Raw genomic sequence first — 21480 nt, forward strand, 5'->3', positions numbered from 1 at the left:
TGCTGATTTGTAAATACGGTAAAAGTCATTTTTGACTATTTCCTGCTGTTGAACAGGGAGACGTTTCAGTAGCATGGTCTTTGTTGGGTTGGTTCTCCCACAGCTCCTCTGTGATGAAGGGATTCCTTAAACTCACACGGTCTCCTGCATCACCTGAAAGGGTTAAAGACATGTGAAAAAGATTCAATAGAACAATAATACCCCGAGAAAAATGGTAAACAATGAGGAGGGTTGAGCGACAGCAGCCTGTAGTAGATGTTGTCTCAGACTTAGAATTACGACGTGCTCCAGAGAAACGTTGGCGGACATGCCTGAACTCTGCTCTGCACGGCTCATGAGACTTCAGAGACATGTTGATTTCAAAGGGCCGCCTCTTAAATGGTTACGATGTGCAGTTACGCTGTAAAAGATGTCATGTCAAAACAGGTCTGGTCTTATATTTAAACTTCTGTCACATACTCAGGCAGGTATTAATCCCTAGAACATTTGAAAAGTTATAAATGTTATTATTGTTAAAACACATGTTTCAACGTCATATCACAATTATTTAATTAAATCAGATAACAAACAATTGAAAGTCAATTATTGAAACAATGTTGAAAAAAAGTAATATTCCTATCACACAGGAAGGTTGTTTCACATATTCAAAATAATACGATTTGTAAAAAAATAGGCAGAGGAATCCCACTGCTGAAGAACCAGTGGCTCTGCTAATGACGCTTAAATGACGCTTTATTATATTAATACTTATTGACCAAGTTCTTGTTAACTGTCAATTACATGAATCGTAGCAATTTAATTGAACCATGACATATTCTAATAATTTTCTCATGTGAAACTATCAAGGCGGTTTTAGTAGTATCATCATCTGGTGAACAGGTTGTCATACAGTGCGCTACCTTCTACAGGTTGGTCTCAGTAGTTTACCAGTAGGGGCCTGCAGGCGACGCCTTCCTTACAAAAGCAAATAGCTGGGAAGTCTCCAACGAGTTAATGATGCCTGTCTGTTAGAAGCCAGCAGAGGAGTCAGATAACCAGGCAACAGGACACAATCAGCTTGGTCCCGCATCACAGTGGAACGACTCATTAAATGGGGATCATTGCAAGCCTTTTGTTTGTGACGTCTTCCAAAATGAGCCGTGAATGATGACGATGATTTCCCCTCTTTTTTTTTTTTTTAAAGCAAATGCAGAAAAAAAAGATGTATTGCATTCTTTTCTTTGCTGTGGAACGAGTAGGATTCATTACCAATAAATGATGTTATTTGCCTCCCTTTCTGCCTCTTTTGCATGTTTTGCTCTGCCTCGTCTCTCTGGGGCAAACATAAGGGAAGCATTTGTATGGAAACAGTGATCAAGCTGTTTCCATACAAGCGTTACCCATGACCTCTTCCTTAGCTGTAGGGTTAGGGACACATCCCGCGCTCGGCCGTGATGGATTTAAACACATTCCACCCCTCCCTTTGCCTGGCCTTACTACGCTAGCAGCTGTTGGTTTGATAAAGAAGTGTCTTGTGGGATATGTGTTTTTCAACGGTTTCATCTATGTGTCCGTCCCTCGTCACCAGCATTGTCCTCGACTCGGCCGTTTCATTTAAACAGGCCGATCCCTGTGGGCAGCTCAAAACTCGTTTGTCTTTTTGTGCCTGTGTGTGTGTGTGTGTTGAAGCAGATTGTTGATGGTGTGTTTAGAATGACCACACAGTCATCGGGGATCCATACACATGTTGCTGAAGGAATCACAGAGCGGTCAACTCCTGGAGGAGGTGGATAAGGTGTGCATTTTATTATGACTTTATATACTTCAGTGTATCACCAGTCTGCACTGAGCGGTGCACCTACAGCTGTATATGTGTCTCTCACCCGCTAGATGTTTCAGTTCCCACACGACCTGTTACCCCATAAAGCATCTAAAGACGTGCCCCTTGGCTTTGGAAGCAATTTGTTCTAAGAGTTCTAGGTAGGCCGCATGCTAACTATTGCAGTTTATGTTGAAAAGGCAAATACACAGTTCAATTTGCACGTTCACATTTTGTAAGATGGTGTAATCTTGTGATGGCACAGTTGTGCTTGCTTTGAAGTGTGAAGCTAGCGTCTATGCAGGAAATTTAACCACATGTTCCTATACGCTTCGGATCTTTTTTTAGTGTTTGTTGAGTGTGTTCTTTTGATCTTTAAGCTTGGGTGAATGTTCACGTACCCTAAACAGGAAACATCATGTTATTATCTTCTTTCCCTTCCTTTCTCTTCATTTAGCGATTTTTTTCAGAAACCCTAAGAAATGACATACTGTGAGCAAACCACATACGACCTTGTACTCATTGACATGAAGCTTTCAAAAGCCCTGTGTCCTAATGTCCAACATTGAGATTAATTATGAACTCTCAAACATGCCTTTGAAGATCGGTCCCCACTTTATATAAATGTCCTTACTCCGAAGGTCTTAAAATCACATGGTCCCCACAAAGATGGTTTAACAAGTGCGCACCCACAGAGACACACTTCCCTATGTGGTTTTGCCACATGTTCAGCCAACGTGTTTCCTATTAACTTCCATTCAGCCGGCTGGTATTAAGTTGTTCAAAGATGTATGGTCGAGAGCCTCAAATCACACTGGATTACCCACAACCTCCAGGACCAAATCAGCCGGCCAATTAGTTGTCCAACCGGGTTATGTTCTCTGTCCCAGCTGATTTGAGGTGAAGGCTGCTTTGTGCTGGGTGGAGCCGTGTTGTTTTCACGTGGTCTGTATTTTACTACTTTGTCTCGTATATGTTGGAGGTTTAGTTGACCGTTACGTTCACTGCAGGTGCACAGTCGGTCTGGAACAACGATTGCAAACTTACGTTTGAAGTCCCTCAGTTCATCTTTGAAAGGCATCGTGACATTGTGTTTGAGTACAATGGTGAGGCTCGAGGAGGGGATTTTCTAAAAAAGTCAAACACTCGAGGTTCGACAGTTCACAAGATTTCAATCCGGAAAGACTTGTCGAAGTTTGAACACTGCTTTATTATAACATGCATAAATACTGATATTGCAATGTGCTTGGTGCTTGGACCCCATCCTGCCGTAGGACAGAACAGGGGCTGGGATGCCGAGCCGAGATGAAGCACATCCCCCCCTTTTGGAGTCCAGACACTGGTGGTGGTGCTGGAAAATTGTGTCTGTGTCCTTCTGACTCAAACTAGACCAAGTTTAGTTTAGTGCACACTACGGGCCAGTTATGTTTTATCTGGTTTTAATAAGAATATTTCACACACTGACCTCAGGCTTTGCTCTTGTAAAAACCTCTAAAATAACACTGATGGATACTGATAAACATTCCATAGCTCATAGCTTGGTCTCACCTGAGTAAGCACAGAACACACATCGAAATATCGTTTCTTAATATGCCCAAAAAGGCCAAAAATGCTTTAACTCCTCTAAACCGCTTGGTCCATGTCCAAAAGCACGTCTCATGTTCTGTGTGTGTATCCCCACGCAGGTCAGAGGTCAGAGCTGTACCATGAAATGAATCCGCTCCACATAGTTCCACCTTATTGGAGCTGACAGCTTTGTAAGGACTCTCAGGCTCCCTGCTGCTGTGGACAAGTAATGCACCAGCACAAATGGGTACTTCTAGCCTCAGGTGTTGTAATATTATAAGGGGATGGCAATTGCCATTACACGTTGCCTTCATGGAAACATATATTTGCTGGGTAGATTTTGGTTCTTGGATAGAACGTGTTAATTCATCAGGGCTCACAGTGGTTGTTCTGTTTGTCCATTGAGGCCTTTAAGGTACGAGCTGGATTATTTTGGTGAACCTACAGCAGGGAGTGATTTACTTCTCTCTGTGGAAAGCAGAGGCCTCTAAGTACCACTTGGTCCACCTGACCCAGGTGCAGCATTCAGCATTAAAATGACAACTCTTCATTGCAAGAAAGACATTTCTTGTTTTATTTTTGATAACAGAAAATGGTTGGTTCCTCCCCTTGCTCAGTATGGGCTACTTTAAAGGTTTTCTGTTGAGTTCTCATCCCGCGTGAAATGTGTGATGGCTGGATGAATAAAAACCGACTTGATTGAGAGCCAAAATGAACCGGTACCTGGTGAAGAAAAGTCTCACATCATCTAACTCTGGTGTGAGAAAATAACAAGTGTCAGCTAAAAGGAAAGTGAATCGTGGACGGGGGAGGAGCCAGAGGGATGCTCATGTTGCTCCATGTCTGCTGGATGTGTTAGATGCCGACAAGTCGTCTGCAAATCCGTTTTTAAACCTTTTTGGCCGCGGAAATGTCGGTTTAAAAAAAAAAAAAAAAAGAGCTACACAAATAATAGGTTTTCGATGGATGAAATACAGACATGCGACTGACTCCATTCCAACAAATACTTTATTTAAGAAGAGCTTGAGTATCACAGCGAAAAAAGCAGGACGGTACACATCTCACATATATGAAGGATGTTTGTCAGAAGCTGCCTCAAAAGAAACATATTTCACATTGTCTCTGTGTCCCAGGTAGAAGACATGCACACATTTTGGGTGATTCATTAACATACGATCAATGTGAACCTGAATTTGTATTTGGTCCAAGTAAAACACACAAAAACGTGCTGTAAATGCTCAATGTAATTGTGTGACATTATTTAGTCACACTAAATATTCTCAGCAGTGAGAGTTCAATGCGAGAGACAATAAACACACACATATAATGAACTTATTACCTGATCTCACATAATGCAATAGGTGTGTTCCCTTTATTGAGATAACTGTTATGTTTTATATTAGAACGGTTTACAGGAATAACAACGCTATGTTTTTCTCAATCCAACTCTAAAGTAATTTGGAAATAGATGGCGGTTTTGTAATTAATTTACACAATTAATACAATTAGAATTTTATCATTGCATATCAGTGCGTTTTCAGCAAGGTTTAAACAAATGAGTATAACAATATAAAACAAGTCTCCATTAATGTCTGTTAGTTTAATGGGAAATGAAAGACAATTGCAAAAGAATTATTGCACCATTAGCTGCAAATTAACTGCACATTGATATGAGTTTCACCTGTGATCAGGGAAGCGGCACAAAGCCTGTGTAAAATAGAACGAAACACAGCCCTTGGAAATGACCACAACAGGACTTACATTACAATTTAGCGGGAATAAATGTTGCGACATGGCAGCAGTTGAGTGAAAGTTTAAGAGGAAGCCCCCTGGGGTGCTGGGAGTGTCCAGATTAAAAGCACATGTTGGTGGCTGGGATCTTAACTGGTTTTTGGCTCAGTGGCTCTATTTACACATCATACATCAACTGTGTGTAACTATAAGAAGTCAGGTGCTCAATGGGGGCGACTGGTGGGCCGAGTGGTTTCCTGCCACATGTGAAGCAATGACAGCGGCGTTTGTTTTCAATCAGTGTGCTGACCGTAACAGAGTTTTATCCATGTAAGCGTTGCTATGGAAACAATACAGAAAAAAAAACAAGGATATGATATTTGACTTGATTGCCTGATGCTTCACAACATTGTTAAAATACAGGTGTCCAAAAGTATTACATGTTTATTGCATGACATCGGAAAAATGAAGCTTAATACTGTTTCTTACATGTTCTGAGCTAGCCTTCATTTAGTAGCTACTTCCTACTGTACATTGCATTAAAACGCATTTAGTAAGTCTATGCACAATATAAAAATAAAATAGTTACATTTAAAATGATACCTCTGATAATAAAGTGGCTCAAATGTATATAAAAAGACTAATCAAAAAGGTTCTTATTTTCCACAGTGAACACTCCCATTGTTACATTTATCATTTATCTGTTTCATGGTTTTAGCTTTTAGGATAGGTGCTGGTATGAAAAAGTGGTAATCTCCATTTACATTTAGTCCCTTCGATGAGATTTCTTCATGTTAGACGTTTTACCCTTTAGATATTTGGTTTCTGTTCACTGATCTGTTTGATAACCAAAAATGATGCATTGATAAGCGGTTCATTTCCTCATAGTATTCATCACTACGCCATGGCCTTAGCTTTGTATTTCATTTTCAAGATCAGACTTTAAAAACAGCACTTATTGAAAGGTAAAAAAACATACATTTCACACGAGACATAGTTGTCACAAAATCCCATATTAAGTTTTGCATATAATAAACAGTGAAGTATAATAATGTCGATGGCTCTCACGCCTTATACTGAGTATATAGCACCACAAGGTCAGTGCAGGCTTCTCTGCAGTGAGTGTGAGCTTCCGTCTGTTTTGTTCCTGATGCTGAAGCAAGCGCGAAGGAAATCCACAACTCTGCTGTAGCACGACCACCCTGATTGTTTCTGACCCTTGACCTCTGCGTTATGGACTAATGCCACTTTCACTTCTTATCAGTGTAAACTTCTCATTTGACACTTCTATTGCAGGTAGGTGTTTTTCTCAGGAGATTAAGATCTACATTAAAAAAGGTAGATATTTGTTGAAATAAAATGAAAATAAGTAGATTGACCTTTGGGTTTGTGAATTAATCTACTCTGTAATAATTGACATTTACGTATCAGGATACCTACGTGCAAACGTAAAACACGATGTTATTCCTTCTCGGAGACTGAAATATATTTTCCCATGACGTAAAGATGGCATTACCCACAAAGCATTGCGTCGGACTGAAAGCTCAAATTCGTCCTCTATGGCTGTGTTAAGTAAGAAAATATTATATAGAGACGCACAGCAAGAGTTAGTTCATATGTTGCACATTCAAACACACACTTTCTCTCTCGTGCCCAGCGCTCAGACACACACACACACACACACGTTTCTGACAGCAGCACGCGTCCCGTCATCTCCAGGCATGATTGCACTTGACATAGATAGTGGGAGATGACTGCGTGTGTGTGTGTCCAGGAGGACCCGGCTCGGTGTCGCAACATGGCACAGTTTGGCAGTGAAGTGCTGGTTCTGCAAGCGGTCCAGAGAGGTGGACGGGTACATACAGCGTGTGTCCATACATCCGTAGCAGTGACAGGGAGGTATACAGGTTCTTGTGGGGGAGGCCGTGCCTGACGACGCACACGCCTTCCCTTGTGTTTAGTTTTTCTTGTTATTGCGTCTTCTAGATTTCTTCACCCTGGAGAAAGACACAGATGGATGGACACCTTGTATGTTAGCTTGAAAAGAGAACACGCTCATTGCTTCTGTTCTTTTGCAGGAGCAGGCGTTGCGATCAGTACGGGGAGTTAGAACCATTGGAAATCTGAGGACTAAACACGCTGCCCCGCATAACCATTAAAGCCTCATAAATGTCAGGTGATAGTTGCTTCTGGTCAAGAACAAACATGAAAGAAATCAACTAATAAACTGTCCAAATATTTGCATTCACTTTGTGCAGCACATGAACGTAGCTCTGACATGATGTCGGGAACAGAATCCAGGAACCAACGATGATTCCTTTCAAAAAATGTGCAGTGTGTAGATGTCGTTTTTCAGAGACGGGGCTGCTAATGCACATCTGTTCACATCAGGGCCGACTGGGGCCTCAGGTGTTCTCTGACCGATTTGATAGGTGAACCAATGTTTATGTGACTGTGATGAAGCAGGAAAAAGAGACCCCGTGCTATCACAAAGTCTCTCTACACTGTTACACACTTCACACATTTCAACACGTTCCAAGACTGAGTTCTTTAAGTGAAGGTTTGGTAATCTGTAAATGTTTGCTGCATGTAACACCTCATTGAATGAGCTCAAAACGCCTTGGTGTTTAAAGCGAGGCCACTTCTTAAATGATCTCCACAACGTTTGCTGTGCCACACGCTACTCTCCAAGACTTCATATTTAAACCCTGTCTATAATTTCTATACCAACACGTTAAAAATAAACTCTCAGAGATTACTTCATCGTTTGTTTTCACTTTGTGTTTTATAGTGTTTTAAGAAGCAGACATGTAGCCTGGCGATAATCAGCAGCAGACATGTTGGGAGCATTTTTTTTTTTTTTTATGAGGAATGTACACATTTTAACCAGTGAGCTCATTAAAAATTGAATGAGCCGCTGACATCTTTACTATGAATAGTTATTACCCACAACGTTGCAATCCGACTGAGACAACTCTGAAACTAATGTGCAATTAGTGAGGATAATTATAAGGAAAATGTCTCTAAGAAAAGAAAAGGCCTTATTGAAAATACATAGAGGATGTGATGACAGTGCAGCTTTCTTAAGTCACGGGAGCATGCTTATGAGAAACAAGGAAGGAGGCAAACCAGCGGCAGATTTATCACTATTTGTGCTTCATGCTAAAGATTTCAGAGGTAATAACTCAGCTGATTACATCAACCACGTCAGGGATTTCAGAGAAACCGCGAGATGACCATTTGTAATGGTTTTCAACATGCTGTTCTCCTTTAGTGTCCATGTCAGCGATGCTTGTGTCTGCACGGAGACGACCGGGGGCTTCCTTACTTGTTAATGGCGTTCTTTAAGTACTGCTGCAGCCACTTGGTCTCGGGGTTGATGCAAACCTCCCTGTTGCTCTTCAGCTTGGCACTGTTGTGGAAAAATAAATGAAGGGATTACAAAGCACATTCTGAGTATTTCTGCTGAATGTCTTCTCTCACACAGTTATTCATGAGAAGCTTCGGAGCCGAGATGCAGAGGAAGCAAAGTGTTTCAGCCGAATCCAAACATGAAATAAATCAGGTTCAAAGACTACAGCGGAGAATAGTTTCACTTCGGGGCTTCCTCCAGAGCCGAAGAGAGATTCTATCTATCTTATTAGCTGGTGGTTAGTTAACCAGTGGGTGACACCACCTCACAGCAACGTTTAATTAACACACATTCTACGAGAACTGCAGCTCCTTTGACTCTATTGGATTCCGTTTTAAGGTTTAGACGTGGTCCTAAAGTCGGACAATCTGTAATCAGGAAGCATAACACGGGCTACAAATTGAGCCCCACTATATTTAAACTAATTGGTGAAAAACTGTTCCTGTTCCTGTAATCATTGCTTAACCAAAACACTGGATCACTTCGATACAGAGAAAAACCTCAAATTCACCATCATTTGGGGCCAGTTTATATGGAAGGTTTTTTTTCCCACATCATTTCTAACTAGAAGGAAATTCATTTGTTAGGAACATGGACTTTGTCAGGATATTTTCAAAGTGAATCTATAAATGTGCGTTTGTGTTCTCAGATTTACAACAAGAATTTCGACCCGTACATCTGTCTTCTTCAAAGGGTTTTTAAGTACCTTAATTGCCTTTCACCTCACAGAGCGTCTTCGCCCCACATTTCCACTCTGCAAGTTAATGCATAAAGTGCTGACATAAGAATAATGGATCCTGGTGGGAGACACTTGGATAATGGTGGGAAGAAATGTTCAATATGGAAAAGTGAATTAAATGCGCCAAGAGTAACCGCCAAAAGCAGTCCGGATGTGGTAAGACTGTATGTGGGGAGGGGACATTTTTTACCTTAAGGAGACATGTCCAAAATAATCTTTTTTTCTAACCTTTTTTTTCGTGGCTCATAAATCATTAATAATGTATTTTATTTTCCATGAAAGCTCACTTCAATGCAAGCTAGGCTTTATCTCAAAAGACCCCACAAAAATCTAACATAATGTCCAAGTTGAAACCAGAGGATTATTAACGACTAACAAGCTTTCACCTCAACACCAAAGGTCAAAAAATGACACTGCTGACGAATCTGAAGCTAACTTCATTATTTCTTTTAAACTAAAAAAGAATCCAGATTATTTTACGGTCATAATAAATAGACACATTTGCTCTATTGATGGTCAAACTCATGTTCAACAAGAAAGAGGCTCATCATGTTAAAATGAGCACAATGTGTCAGGATACATCGTGATATGCAGCCTGAGCTCAGAAACACCTCAGCTAAGCTCTAAGGTCCCATCTGAAGAGGATTCACTGCACACGACACAAAGGTCACAGCTGGTTCCTCACGTTGAACCTCAGTCCGTACGGTGGGCCCCCGAACACAGCGCCACGCCCCCGTTTCATAGGACACGCTGGTTTAAATAGCATTTAATAAGTGTAAAAGATATTGCTTCTTAATTGAAGTTATTGTAACATATCTGTAACCACATCTTGTATTAGAATGTTATTTCTTTGGGTGTCTTACAAAATATCTTTCAGGTATTATGTAATGTTCCCACTTTTCCTTTAAAAAAACAGTTTGTCCGATAGAATGTAGATTTTACACCTCCGACGCTGATTGCCATGTTCTCTTATTGCAGAGATTTCAAAATGAGACAACCTGTGAGTGATGACCTGTTAATGGAGAGCTGAGCCAAATATTTAGGAGAGGATTTGTTCTGTTATCAGATGCTGCTGGGCGGGTGTCACATCTGATGGGAGCCCCCATTGCCCTCCCGCTCCCCCCCCTCTTCAAACATGTGGATCTCACACCTCGGTGGCAAAAGGTCGCGTATGAGAGTTAACAACTCAGGAGGTGTCTCGCCTTACTGTCCCTCCCCCTCCTCCCCCTCCTCCTCCCCCTCCCCCCTCCCTCTCTCTATCACACGGCTGTGCAAATTAAACGCATTCCTCTGTGCCTCCTCGCTGCCCGCGTCACTTCTCTATGATTCAATTTGAGCCCCCACACACTCCTCCACAGTCCCTTCCCGCCCCTTTGATTCGCCACCTCCCCTGTTCCTCCCCCCCATGTAGACGCACACAAGCCAGCAAATGGCCCGTAAACTTAAAAGAGCGGATCAGGACCATCAGCAACCCGACAGCAAAGTAACAGGATCTGTGTTTGCTTCTCCTGGACGGGGGTGTCCCGTTTTCCCTTCCTCTTTTATTTTCTCGGGGGAGGGGTGGGGGGGGGGGCTCTCTGCTGTTTTGATGCATCTCCCTTCATCCTGTGGATCCGTCTGCTTGTCTGCACGGCTGAGCCCCGATTGACTCGAGTTCCACAAGCAGCAGGTAGTAATTACATCACAGCAAGTTAATACCAACAGCGTGCTGGGACGGGTGGAGGGGTGGCGGGGGTAGGACGAGGGCGCACGGTGGGACGCGGGGCGGAGGGGTGAGGGGGTGAGGGGGGGGGGGGGGGGGGGGGGGGTCAGCGGGGATAACCTTACTGGCTTTCTTTCATCTGCCTCGATAGAGATATCAGAGCAACTCCACGTCTGAATGACTTCTTGACTCCGCTGGCAGTTTTTTCCTGCAGGGGGGGGGGGGGCTGAAGCGCTGCGTGTCCCCTTTGACCTTTTGCCATTCGCTCAAGCCTTTCTAACAGTCATTAGCCCGCCTCCCATTCTGGCAGAAGCCCCTCGGCCTTTTGGCTGTGAGGCCTCTGCACCCCCCCCCCCCCCCATTTGTTTCTATTGCGAACGAATGAATGAGGCCTTTTGCTTAATGTGTTCCAAGCTGGTGACACTATGCTCAATGTCGGTGCGCAGGTTGAATCGGGAAAAAAAAATCGTCGACACGGGACACGGGGGGGGGTCAGCAGAAACACAAAAGTAATCGCTTTGACCTTTGATTATTGCTTCCTTTGCAAAACTTAAATGTCTCGCTTAAGCTCACGCCATCAACGCTTTCTTCTCTTCTGGGAGGATCACGTTTCTTTAAACATACTGGTGAAGAGTAAGGGAAATAAAAAAGGGGATAATGAAACATCAGGCTCATAACAGACTATAAAATGGTGTATTTATCAAAAATAAAATAGAAAATAAATGTAGTAAAATCAGCATTAAAGGGGAAATTATGTTTTTATTAACAGCTGCTTTTTAACTCTCTAATTTCAGTGCATGTTGAAGTGAATCAGCTTTTCATTATCATTTCAAAAAATATTTCATTCCTGTTGGATGTTTTTTTTTTGTTAAACATTCAATTTATGAATTATGTTATTATTAATTAACCAACAGTTTTTCTTCATTAATTCTTCAGTGTAGCATAAACTCTACATATAACGCTTAAGCTCTCATGTCCTCATACTGCTGTTCAATCAACATTTTCTATTCTAATGAGCATGAAGACGTTTCTCTCGTCACAGCCAGAGCAAAGATGTCCAACCACGCAGCGAGGGTCAGACACACCAACCGCCACTTAAAACTAACAACACACACTTCCACAAAAACCACCTCCCTCCTCCCAGTTATTTGTTGCAGAGTTGGAGGAAGCACTGACTCAATAATCACTGAAATACACCAACATCTAAAATAATTCAGTGTGCAAATCCTGTTTGGCGATAGTTCACAAAAGGAAAGAGATCAACGCAATCATTGACTTACATGACTTGAAAGGGGCAGTTTGGTGTGTGGAGGAACTTGAGTTCTTTAATGGACCTCTGAGGAACCGTGTTGAGGGTGGACCGACACCAGCACCGCTCCACCAGACTGATGGGCTTTGCTGCAGAAACACAACGAGGAAAAAGAAAGAGATCAAACTCCATGACGGGAGATTCACAACCAAACACACATGCTGCATTAAACATGTATGTAATACATCAGTAAATGTACTTTAGATTACAGAAAATACTATACTAAAACGATTTGGGTTATTTAAACTTTTTTGATCAAATTCAAGCATTTTAGCTTTTTTAAATGCAAACATATTTTTGCTCATTATGACGTTTCCCAAATAATTAACTCCTGATATCAGAAGATGAAGTAAATGTTTTATGTTGTTTCTCTGTCAACAATTTACAAATTTATAATACAGTTGCGGTCATTTTAGTTCAGATTAACTTAACTTAAGTGAAGATAAAAGATGATAACTACTTCTTTTCACTTTTATTTACTGTAACAGGCCTTTACAAAGCATGGGGGCAAATGCGTTTACTTGCTATTGCACTGAACAACATTTTCATTAAAAAGAGATTAGACCTTTCGGAGCAGTCAAACACACTCAAACACACATGCAGAATGTCAGCTTTGCACTGGGAGAGCACTCGGGTGGAGAAGGGTCCTCCTCATTCAATTTCCAATATTTGCCCCTTTTATGAAAGAGCACTCAGCGGCTCCGACGGCATCGACAGCCTTTGACAAAATCTCCCCAAGTGCATTCTCAAAATAATTACAAATCACCCGTGGGCCTCCGGGGAGCCTTTTTGGGGGCCCAGAGGACCACAGATGCACACGAATAACTCCAAAGATATGCACTGACCAACCAAATGAAATGAACTTTGTGCATTTTTTTATTGAAAATTGAAAAGAGGGTCAGAAACCAAAGTGGAGTAGAAGTTTAAATAAGAGGAATCTATCCTAACGGGGGGGGGGGGGGAATGGTTCACTGAGGCTACGGACTGTGTACAACAACAGAAATATGTTAATCAGCAAATTCCTCCCATGATGAAGTAAAATAAATTAAGTCAAGTGAGTGGTGTAGCTAACGGACCTTTGTTGCGGTGTTAAACATGTTCCCATTGATATGCATGTTTGTAATGCAACACCAAACGTCCTGCCACAAATGGCTAAATCCTCACTAATATCAGCCTAATGATTCACACTCTTTTTGGGGGGCTTTTCTCATGCAAACGAAGCGGTCATTAAGCAGCACGCAGCGACGGGCCCTGAAGCGAGCATCCACTGCTATCAGCGCCGCATTGTTTATCCCTAATTATAAACTAATTAAAAGAAAGCAAAGGGAAAAGACAAATACACACATTTATACCTAACTCTTTAAAATGCAATTGGGGGTGGGGGGGGCGGTCTTACAGGGGCTGAAACAACAGGCTTAGCATAACGCAGGCCAGACGCTTCAACACCGTGGTTGTCTCCTACGAAGGGCGACATGCGGGAGATTAATGTGGGGGTCACGGTGGAAACGACTCTGTGTGGCACCCAAAGTCCTTTAGTCCCAAATACTGAAGGATAGAATCCCTGGCAACTAATGCATTTAGGAAAACTATATACTATATTTTTGATGTGCTTTTTTTGTCTTGTTTTGCACGGTCTCATTGTCTTATTGCCGGCCTCGTCAAATTCCTTTAATGTCTAACATACTTTGGCAATAAATGTTCCTGATTCTTGAGTCCTGATAATGTAGATCACTAATTACAGTCAAAATGATGTATTTTCAATTATATACTATCAATCAAGTTTTGCAAATAACTAATTATTTAAATAACTAACTACTTACTGTCATCAGTTATTTACCTGCTGGTTGTTTTCTCATTTAATCATTTTGGCAGAAAGAACTTAACCCTATTTGACATCTTTACGTTTTTTTTTTTCCAAAGAGCCACAAACATTTACTGTATCGAAATGATTCTCTTCTCGGTTCTTCTCCTTGAAAGAATTGCTAATACACAATCAATCAATCAATCAATTAGCAAACTTGTTGCTTTTCTGTTGAATTGTCATCAAGATGTTCAGTCATTTTTTAAAGCAGGCTCACAAAGTGCTTGAGTTAACAAATCACAAGTGTAACAATCTAATCTGCAACGAATGAAACTCACCAACGATCAAACCAATCAAACCACGTCCCGACATCATCTCAAGTTAAGCTTTTAATGAACGAGAAGTTAAAACAGAGTCAAAGGGAATCTGAGATTGAGATTGCAGGAATGTTACTGCACACACAGCCAAAATGGAAATAATCCAAATGCCTCAATGTGCTGAGACCCAACAGAGCCAAGTTTTATCAAGTGAAAAACCCTCCAAACCAACAATGTCTCTGCAGCGCTACAAACCCGGGCCTCTGCCGGACTCACCGTTGGAGGCTGGTACACGTGTGGCTACGGCCATCAGAGCCATCAGCGCCAGCAGCTTGACGTCCATGGTGGGGGGGTAACAGGCTGCAAGAGGGATGCTCGCTCTCTGCTACAATCCAGGGCGCAACTGTGACTGCCAGCTCTGCTCGGCACTCTGTTAAACCTTCAGATGGGGGAGAGAGAGAGGGAGGGAGAAGGGAGGAGGAGGGGGGTAGGGTCCCAGCATGAGAGGAGGGGAGGGGGGAGAAGGGGGGAGCAGCAGTGAGTTCAGCAGGGAGACTTCCTCCATTGTAAATCTGCTGGCTGGGAATCAAGGAGAAAGTCTGAGGGGAAATCTGCCTCTCTCCCCTCCTTTCTCTTTCTTTTTGCTAATTTCTCCTAATTTGTTTGCCGCCTCACACACACACACACACACACACACACACACACACACACACACACACACACACACACACACACACACACACACACACACACACACACACACACACACTAACTTTAACCCGCCCTCTTGTGTTACACCAAGTCCACAACCTAAAATTGACTGATTCATGTTATTGAGACGTGTATTTTGTCCCCACAAGGAAGGCAAGTCCCCACAATGTGACTGTGTCAACAGGTATGTGTCCCCACAAGACGGGTAAAACAGGCCCTTATGCACACACACACACAGCTTTCCAGAGCCACAGCCCCCTGCTGTTACACTAATATTGTTGTATACTTCGGCTTTCTTATGTCATCTGTCTCGCCTCATATCCATGACGCCTGGTTCGTGTCTTTATTGGGCTCCTCTGGACTTCATGTCAGTTTCACTGTCTCCTCTTTAATGGCACGATGGCGGTTCAGACTCTGCCAAATGTATCATTAAATGGAGAAACTGTGTTGAATAAAAGGCAGTCATGTGGTAAAGTGAAGCAGCAGGTCAGCTTTAAAAAAAACAAGCAGATATTTGGAGACAAAGCTGATGGGCGGCTGTTGTTTGTTAAATAATTAATAAAAATAATGACCAAATCCAGATTGATTTTTCCTATTCATCTATTTAACTATATTTGACTGTTTAATATTACTTTTCATCTGTCACGTATCGAGAGTGATGTTATGTAAAGAGCAGTTCCATACTGGGCTTTCAGAGAATCTTTTCATCTCTTTAAGTGAACACACACACTCACACAAAGGTTTTAAATACAGATGAAACCAGTGAGTGTCGGTATATAGTATATAGTGCGGATAGCTGATACGGTGCGTAAAACTACACATATTGTTATAAACAACAGTGTTCATTTAATTCCCCCCATGTCATTGCGTGTCTCTCTGACTTTAGACGACATCTGCTGGAGACGCGACAAACATGCAGCAGCGAGGGAGGGGGTGTTATAGCAGGTGGGAGGTAAACAGATGCCTTCAGGGACGTGGAAGTTCTCACATGTTTCTCAAGCACTTTCTCTCACCGAAGGAGAACTTTAAGCTCCAGCTGGAGCAACAATGTAAAGGGACACAGATGTGTGTAGATGTTTCTGTGCCATTAGTTGAGTGCGTCTGTTCATGTGTGTGACTGCAGACACGTTGACCATTACACAGGATTTTGTCTTCTTTCTTGCTTCGTTGAATCCAGCAGCTGGTAAACTGAAACAGGTCTTCGTGCCAGAACTTGACGCCTTGCCCGTCAGAGCTCTGGGACACGATTCGACCCGCCCTCGCTCCCCTGCAGCCCCCCCCCCCCCCCTCACCACCAGCAACAGTAACACACTGCTAGAGACCGCCTGTCCATTCATACACTCCACCTCGTCCCCTGCAGTTTACAGGTCCGCACCGAGCTGTAAACCTGAGAGGCCGTTTACTGTTAACCAGACAGCGACACCACGCAGTTCACAGCAGGGAGAGCAAACTGAATAATGTCAAAATCATTTGGGGAATTTACCTCTTTTTCCACAAGAAATGTAATTTTTATTGTTTTGTGCCACAAGAAGGAAGAAATTATGAAAATTGCCATCATAAAGTCTCCAGTGAGTAAAGTCATTGAAGAGTTTGTGCTGCAATGCAAAAATGAACAATTTCATTTCATAACATAACAAAATTGCCTCTTAAAGATTAAAAAAAAATAACCGTCAATTTTATGCCCAGAAGGGGACACAACTTGAACATTTTTGGCAGATCATCAGCACAATGTCATCTGTCATCCAGAGTGACCACGATGTTCGGTTTGGTAAAATCCTATTTTTCACACAAACTACATGCCGTTCAGTTTTAAAGTTTAAAAAAAAATACATCTCATAATGAGGAAAATAGAACCAAAACAATTTCATCCAATATAAAGTGAAAAAACGATTGTACTTTGTGCATTAGACAACAGTTTTTAATGCCGCCTTGGATCTCATTAAAACACAACCAAGCTAATCCTATTCGCTCCACACACTCAACATGAAATGTTTGGTATTTCCTCCTCGGAGCCGGCGTGGTTTGACGAGATGTTTATCGTGAAATAAGTCGGTATAAAGTTTCACGCGTCCTCCGATAAGCCTTAAACTCCCCAAGCGGCAAAAAGCTTGTCAGTCTAATCATCACAGCTTTGCGAGTTGTATTTACCGAGACCCCAAAAACAAATGTCACGAGCGCTTTGCGCTGACACGTCACAGGAGCGCGGCCGCAATGGCGGCCGGGAATGTGTCCGACACGTTTACCGCTGACCTGCGGGACAACGCTGCCACTTGTATCACACGTGGGGTCAAAGGTCAGCGTTTCATGTCCCTGTATAGAGTTACAGGCTGCCAGTCCTTTGTTCTGGGCCAGTCCTGATAGACGAGCTCTCACCGATGTTCTGCCGCGATGAGGGACGGTCTGCATCGCTTCCACACATGCAACCGCTTCCTATTTGAATTGAGTAATTGCCCAAATAAAGGTTATGAGGTGCAATAAAGGTTTTCATTTGTTCTGTAAATGTGACGTCTCTTGTAAAACAAAACCTTGATCACAACAGGACGTATCAGGATGTGGTTAAAAAAGAAACACGCTGTTTTCCTGCCATTCTTCTCTTTTTCTTCTGTGGTGGAATTGCACAAAACAAATTGACATAAGTAAGATGAAACCTTTCTGAAATAGTGTACACTCACGTTATCGTCACTCTGAACTAAAAACAATAAAATAGAAGCATTATGTGCACCTCAAGAATCATCTTTCGTCGGCAGGTGGGTCATAGCACTTAAACCGAACCCACACAGACGCAATATTAATTTATTTAATGCCCCTCCATGTAGAAACGAAACCAAATAAACACAGACTAATCTTCTGGGTAATCTCCCACTTTCCTGTTGGCATCTCTGTGTGGAGTTTATTGTGTTTGTCCAGCAGCTTGAGTCTGGAGCAGAGTTTTATTTTATGGTGGCAGGGCAGATGAAAGGTTTCCCTCCCCTGGGCTAAAATAAACAGTAGTTCACAATCACAGCCGGGGCTGCACGAGACGCTCAAAATGTGCCAAGTAAACACACATTAATCAACGCATGAGCCCCAAATGCATCAGCTGGATCATAAAAAGGGTTCAAACTATGCCAAACTCCTGTAGCGAAGGTTGAGCTATGAGAGATTTACAGTCTTATGAGTCTAGATTCTACAACAGTGTGTGTGTGTGTGTGTGTGTGTGCGTGTGTGTTGATGGTGGTAATTTGAAGCAGGGTTCTGTAAACAGGATAAACAGGAGGTTTTGGGGGTTTAAGGTGTGTGTGGTGGTTAAAGAGGGGGGGTGTGTGTGTGTGTCGAGCATGTGTGTGATGTGTGATGTGGCTGTTATCAGATCCTCAGCATCTGGCCTCTCCAGGAGAACACACTCACTCACACTTCGAGTTGAGGGGTTAATATGGCGATAGGATAAACCTGTTAATTGATAATGAATAATATATTCTGTTAACAGGTCAGATTCAGATTAAAAGACTTAGTTGCAGAACAGATTTCTGTAAAGCATCAGCGAGGCTTTTATCAAACAGCCTCTGACAATCCTTGTGACAAAATGATGGTATTTTTCTGAATGGGCCACGGCGTCAATGTGGTTCATTTATTATGTATTTAAAAGGCTGATAGGAGAAGGGCCACTGCAGTGTAATTAAGTGGGATGAAGCATAATGATTAGAACAGGTCTTTGCTTTAGGCACATTTCATTATCTTCTCTGGAAATGTTACATGTGCATTAATTAGACAAATGGCACTTATTATACTTATTTGCCACTATAAAACTACTTTCTTTGGTACTAAATATAACTTGTATTTTCAAGCAGTTTAAGCAAAAACAACAGTGTTTGAAATCGACATTTGTTCTATAATTTAAAACAAGTAGACATTGGCAGCGCTAAAAGGAAAAAGAAAGGACGACATAGAGTGCAACATAAATGTACTTGGCCACACACAATGCGAGTGTTTAAATGAAGTAAACTGCAGAAAGCAGCACACAGTCGTGTGAGCACTCAGAGGGCAGCAGTTCAGCGGAAACAAAGAGGTCTCGGCTCCTCATTGAGTCGTTCACACACGTACAGCGCGTACAGTCAGAAAGCCGTGCAAGCCGGCCGAGGGAGATGATAAAGACATTTCCATTTGAATGCGTGTCTGGTCTCTAGGTGGAGACGTCCTGAATGCGTTTGAAGCTTCCAGCTCTCCTTGGCTGTCAGTTAGGGGGGAGAAAGGCCTCCCAGTGACTGATCCAGTTTACTTTGTGCCTGTCTGTGGAGGAGAGCATCTGGCATGACACCAAACGCCACTCAATGGACGCCTCTCCAGACAAAAGGCAAAAAAAATGGCCGCCCCCTCCCCTGCGCTCCCCTTCTCGCTCCTCATTTCCTGCTTGACAAGCGCATTGAATCCCTCTCGTCTTTCATATATTTGTCAAGAGCGTGGTTTTCATCTGACCCTGTTGCCATGGCGCGAGCTTCTGTACGAGGGGGAACATGTGTTTACTGTGTGTATTATGGGATGCTGAGAGAAGAGGGGGCGGAGCGGGGTGCTGGGTGGCACATTCAAGTGTGCAAGGTGCAATGCGAGTTGTGGTCTGTTCTTAGCAGCAGGCCATAGGATGGGATGCTCATCACAAGGCTCTCTCTCATTGGATGTCCTGTGAGCCGCGGCCTGTTTCTGTAACTTACCGTGTGCGACTGTTGGTTGTGAAGGACATGAAAAAGTTCATGATCTGAAATCATTCTTTTCAAATCTATCAATGTTACACAATAGAGGTTTTCAATTTTGGGAACCCGACATAGAGGACAGAGGTTTTTTGTTCAGGAAACAGTTCAGTAAACAGAATTCATTTGCTGGCAAGCTGCATGAGAGACGAGCATTAAAAAAAAAGGAGAAAAAAAGTTTCATTCAGATATTCGTGAAATGCAAAATGAGCATGAATGTTTTAATGTAGAAATAAATAAAGGGAAATGATCCGCTCCTGGTTTGCAATGCATTTATATTATTTCACAGATCGATCAGATAGTCCTCAATGTGTGTGCAGATGCATCGGTGTGACATCATGTTACATAAAACCTGTGGCTGTTCTCATTTTAGATTCATCTGGATGTTTCCATGACATCACGTCTGAGGTTCCTGGTAGAAAAGACTCACTAATGGCAGCCGCTGTTTGCCCCTCGTACCCCAAAGGTCCAGAGGCAATGCTTGATTGAGAGCTCAGTTTCAAAGTGACAAGTTCAATTTGCCCAGAATTTGTCTTCAAGCCAAATCTGACGGATGCCAAAAGGAGAGCAATTGGAAACACCAGGTGACATGGCGGGCTTCTAAAGAACGCATTTCTCTGCTGAGCTTTATGGGCTTGATTTGGCTCTGATAGCATTTTGTTTCAGCTCTGAGGTAAATCACTGCATAGAACCTGACCAGACAAAAATGAAAGGATGCTGTCTTTGTGTAATGTAAATGACTTACGGGCTCTGAAGGCTTAGCGTCTGGCCGGCGCACCGGTTGGCTTTTGCACACACATCACTTTTATTTAAACACCACGCACACAGATTGATGCACAATCATGCAAAGCAGCGCCGTGGGTCGAGCCCAGAGTGCTTGAACAGAGCTGAGGTCATGACCCCGGCGGATCGAGCACTGTGGGTCCATCTCTCTGCTCTCAGCTCGGCCAGAAGTCACAAGCCTGGCAGGTGGGGCTCAAGCAGGACTTTGTCCTTTCAAACGATTAACGATACGACAGCGGACGGCGTTTGTGATTCAACAGCCACGACAGTCCAGTGTTATTCCAATCCGCTCGCCAAACAGCACTGGGCTAAAATTAGGTTAGGGCTGTTGCCATGGTTAGATGTTAACAAAGGCCCATGCTGGGGATGCTTCACTATGCCCCCCATGACTAGTTCTAACATTCTACCCGTTCCTGTTGGCACCGGATGTCCCTCATTGTAGAAAAACTAAATAACCGGCCGACGGGCGCATGGTCTTTGCGGACTGCAAATAAACGCAAATCCGGTCATTTTTCAAAATAAAATATTTTTCAGAAAAAAAACTGTTTCATTATCATTCCGCCCCGTGGACCGGTACCGGTGGCGTGGGACCACTGGTCTAAAGTACATGGTCGAAAACTCCAAAACCTCCACAACCAACCAGAAGACAGTCACATTGACTGTGAATGAACAGATGGCTGAGACCACACGTGGACCTTCACTGGTGTTCACAGTAAGAAGTGAATGGTAGATGGACCGGGCTCGTACTACAATGCTTCTATGCTACATGTGATCATCAAATGGGGTTTTTCTGCCAATACGGAGGCTGCAAATGCAATTATAATTGGAAGATATGACAGCATTTTGAATGCATTTTCCCAAACTTGACTCACACTCTTTGTTAATATTAA

The 21480-nt window shown here is 42.7% G+C and overlaps 1 protein-coding gene across 2 annotated transcripts; it reads right to left on the reverse strand.

Moving 5' to 3' along the window:
- Positions 1–4316: 4316 nt before the first annotated feature.
- cxcl12b (chemokine (C-X-C motif) ligand 12b (stromal cell-derived factor 1)) lies at positions 4317–14804 on the reverse strand. 2 transcript variants are annotated; one of them, XM_037472849.2, is made up of 4 exons: positions 14652–14804; positions 12229–12346; positions 8424–8507; positions 4317–7092 (listed from the first exon to the last, which is right to left on the reverse strand). In XM_037472849.2, the coding sequence occupies exons 1-4, from the start codon at positions 14716–14718 to the stop codon at positions 7053–7055; spliced, it is 309 nt and encodes a 102-aa protein (XP_037328746.2). In that variant the 5' UTR covers positions 14719–14804; the 3' UTR covers positions 4317–7052. The 2 variants fall into 2 exon arrangements, with proteins under 2 accessions (XP_037328746.2, XP_037328747.2); XM_037472850.2 differs by lacking the exon at positions 4317–7092 and having other exon boundaries at positions 8420–8507.
- Between the last annotated feature and the right edge of the window lie 6676 nt (positions 14805–21480).

This window comes from Pungitius pungitius, chromosome 9, assembly GCF_949316345.1.
Source record: "Pungitius pungitius chromosome 9, fPunPun2.1, whole genome shotgun sequence".
Lineage (NCBI taxonomy): Eukaryota > Metazoa > Chordata > Actinopteri > Perciformes > Gasterosteidae > Pungitius > Pungitius pungitius.

What these genes read in the sequence shown, in the direction of transcription:
- cxcl12b (XM_037472849.2), bottom strand. Translation starts at nt 14,718, where the DNA reads ATGGACGTCAAGCTGCTGGCGCTGATGGCTCTGATGGCCGTAGCCACA. An exon ending in ACGTGTACCAGCCTCCAACG is followed by an intron (nt 12,347 to 14,651) that starts GTGAGTCCGGCA and finishes GTGTTTCTGCAG; the next exon opens with CAAAGCCCATCAGTCTGGTG. An exon ending in TTAAAGAACGCCATTAACAA is followed by an intron (nt 7,093 to 8,423) that starts GTAAGGAAGCCC and finishes GTCTTTCTCCAG; the next exon opens with GGTGAAGAAATCTAGAAGAC.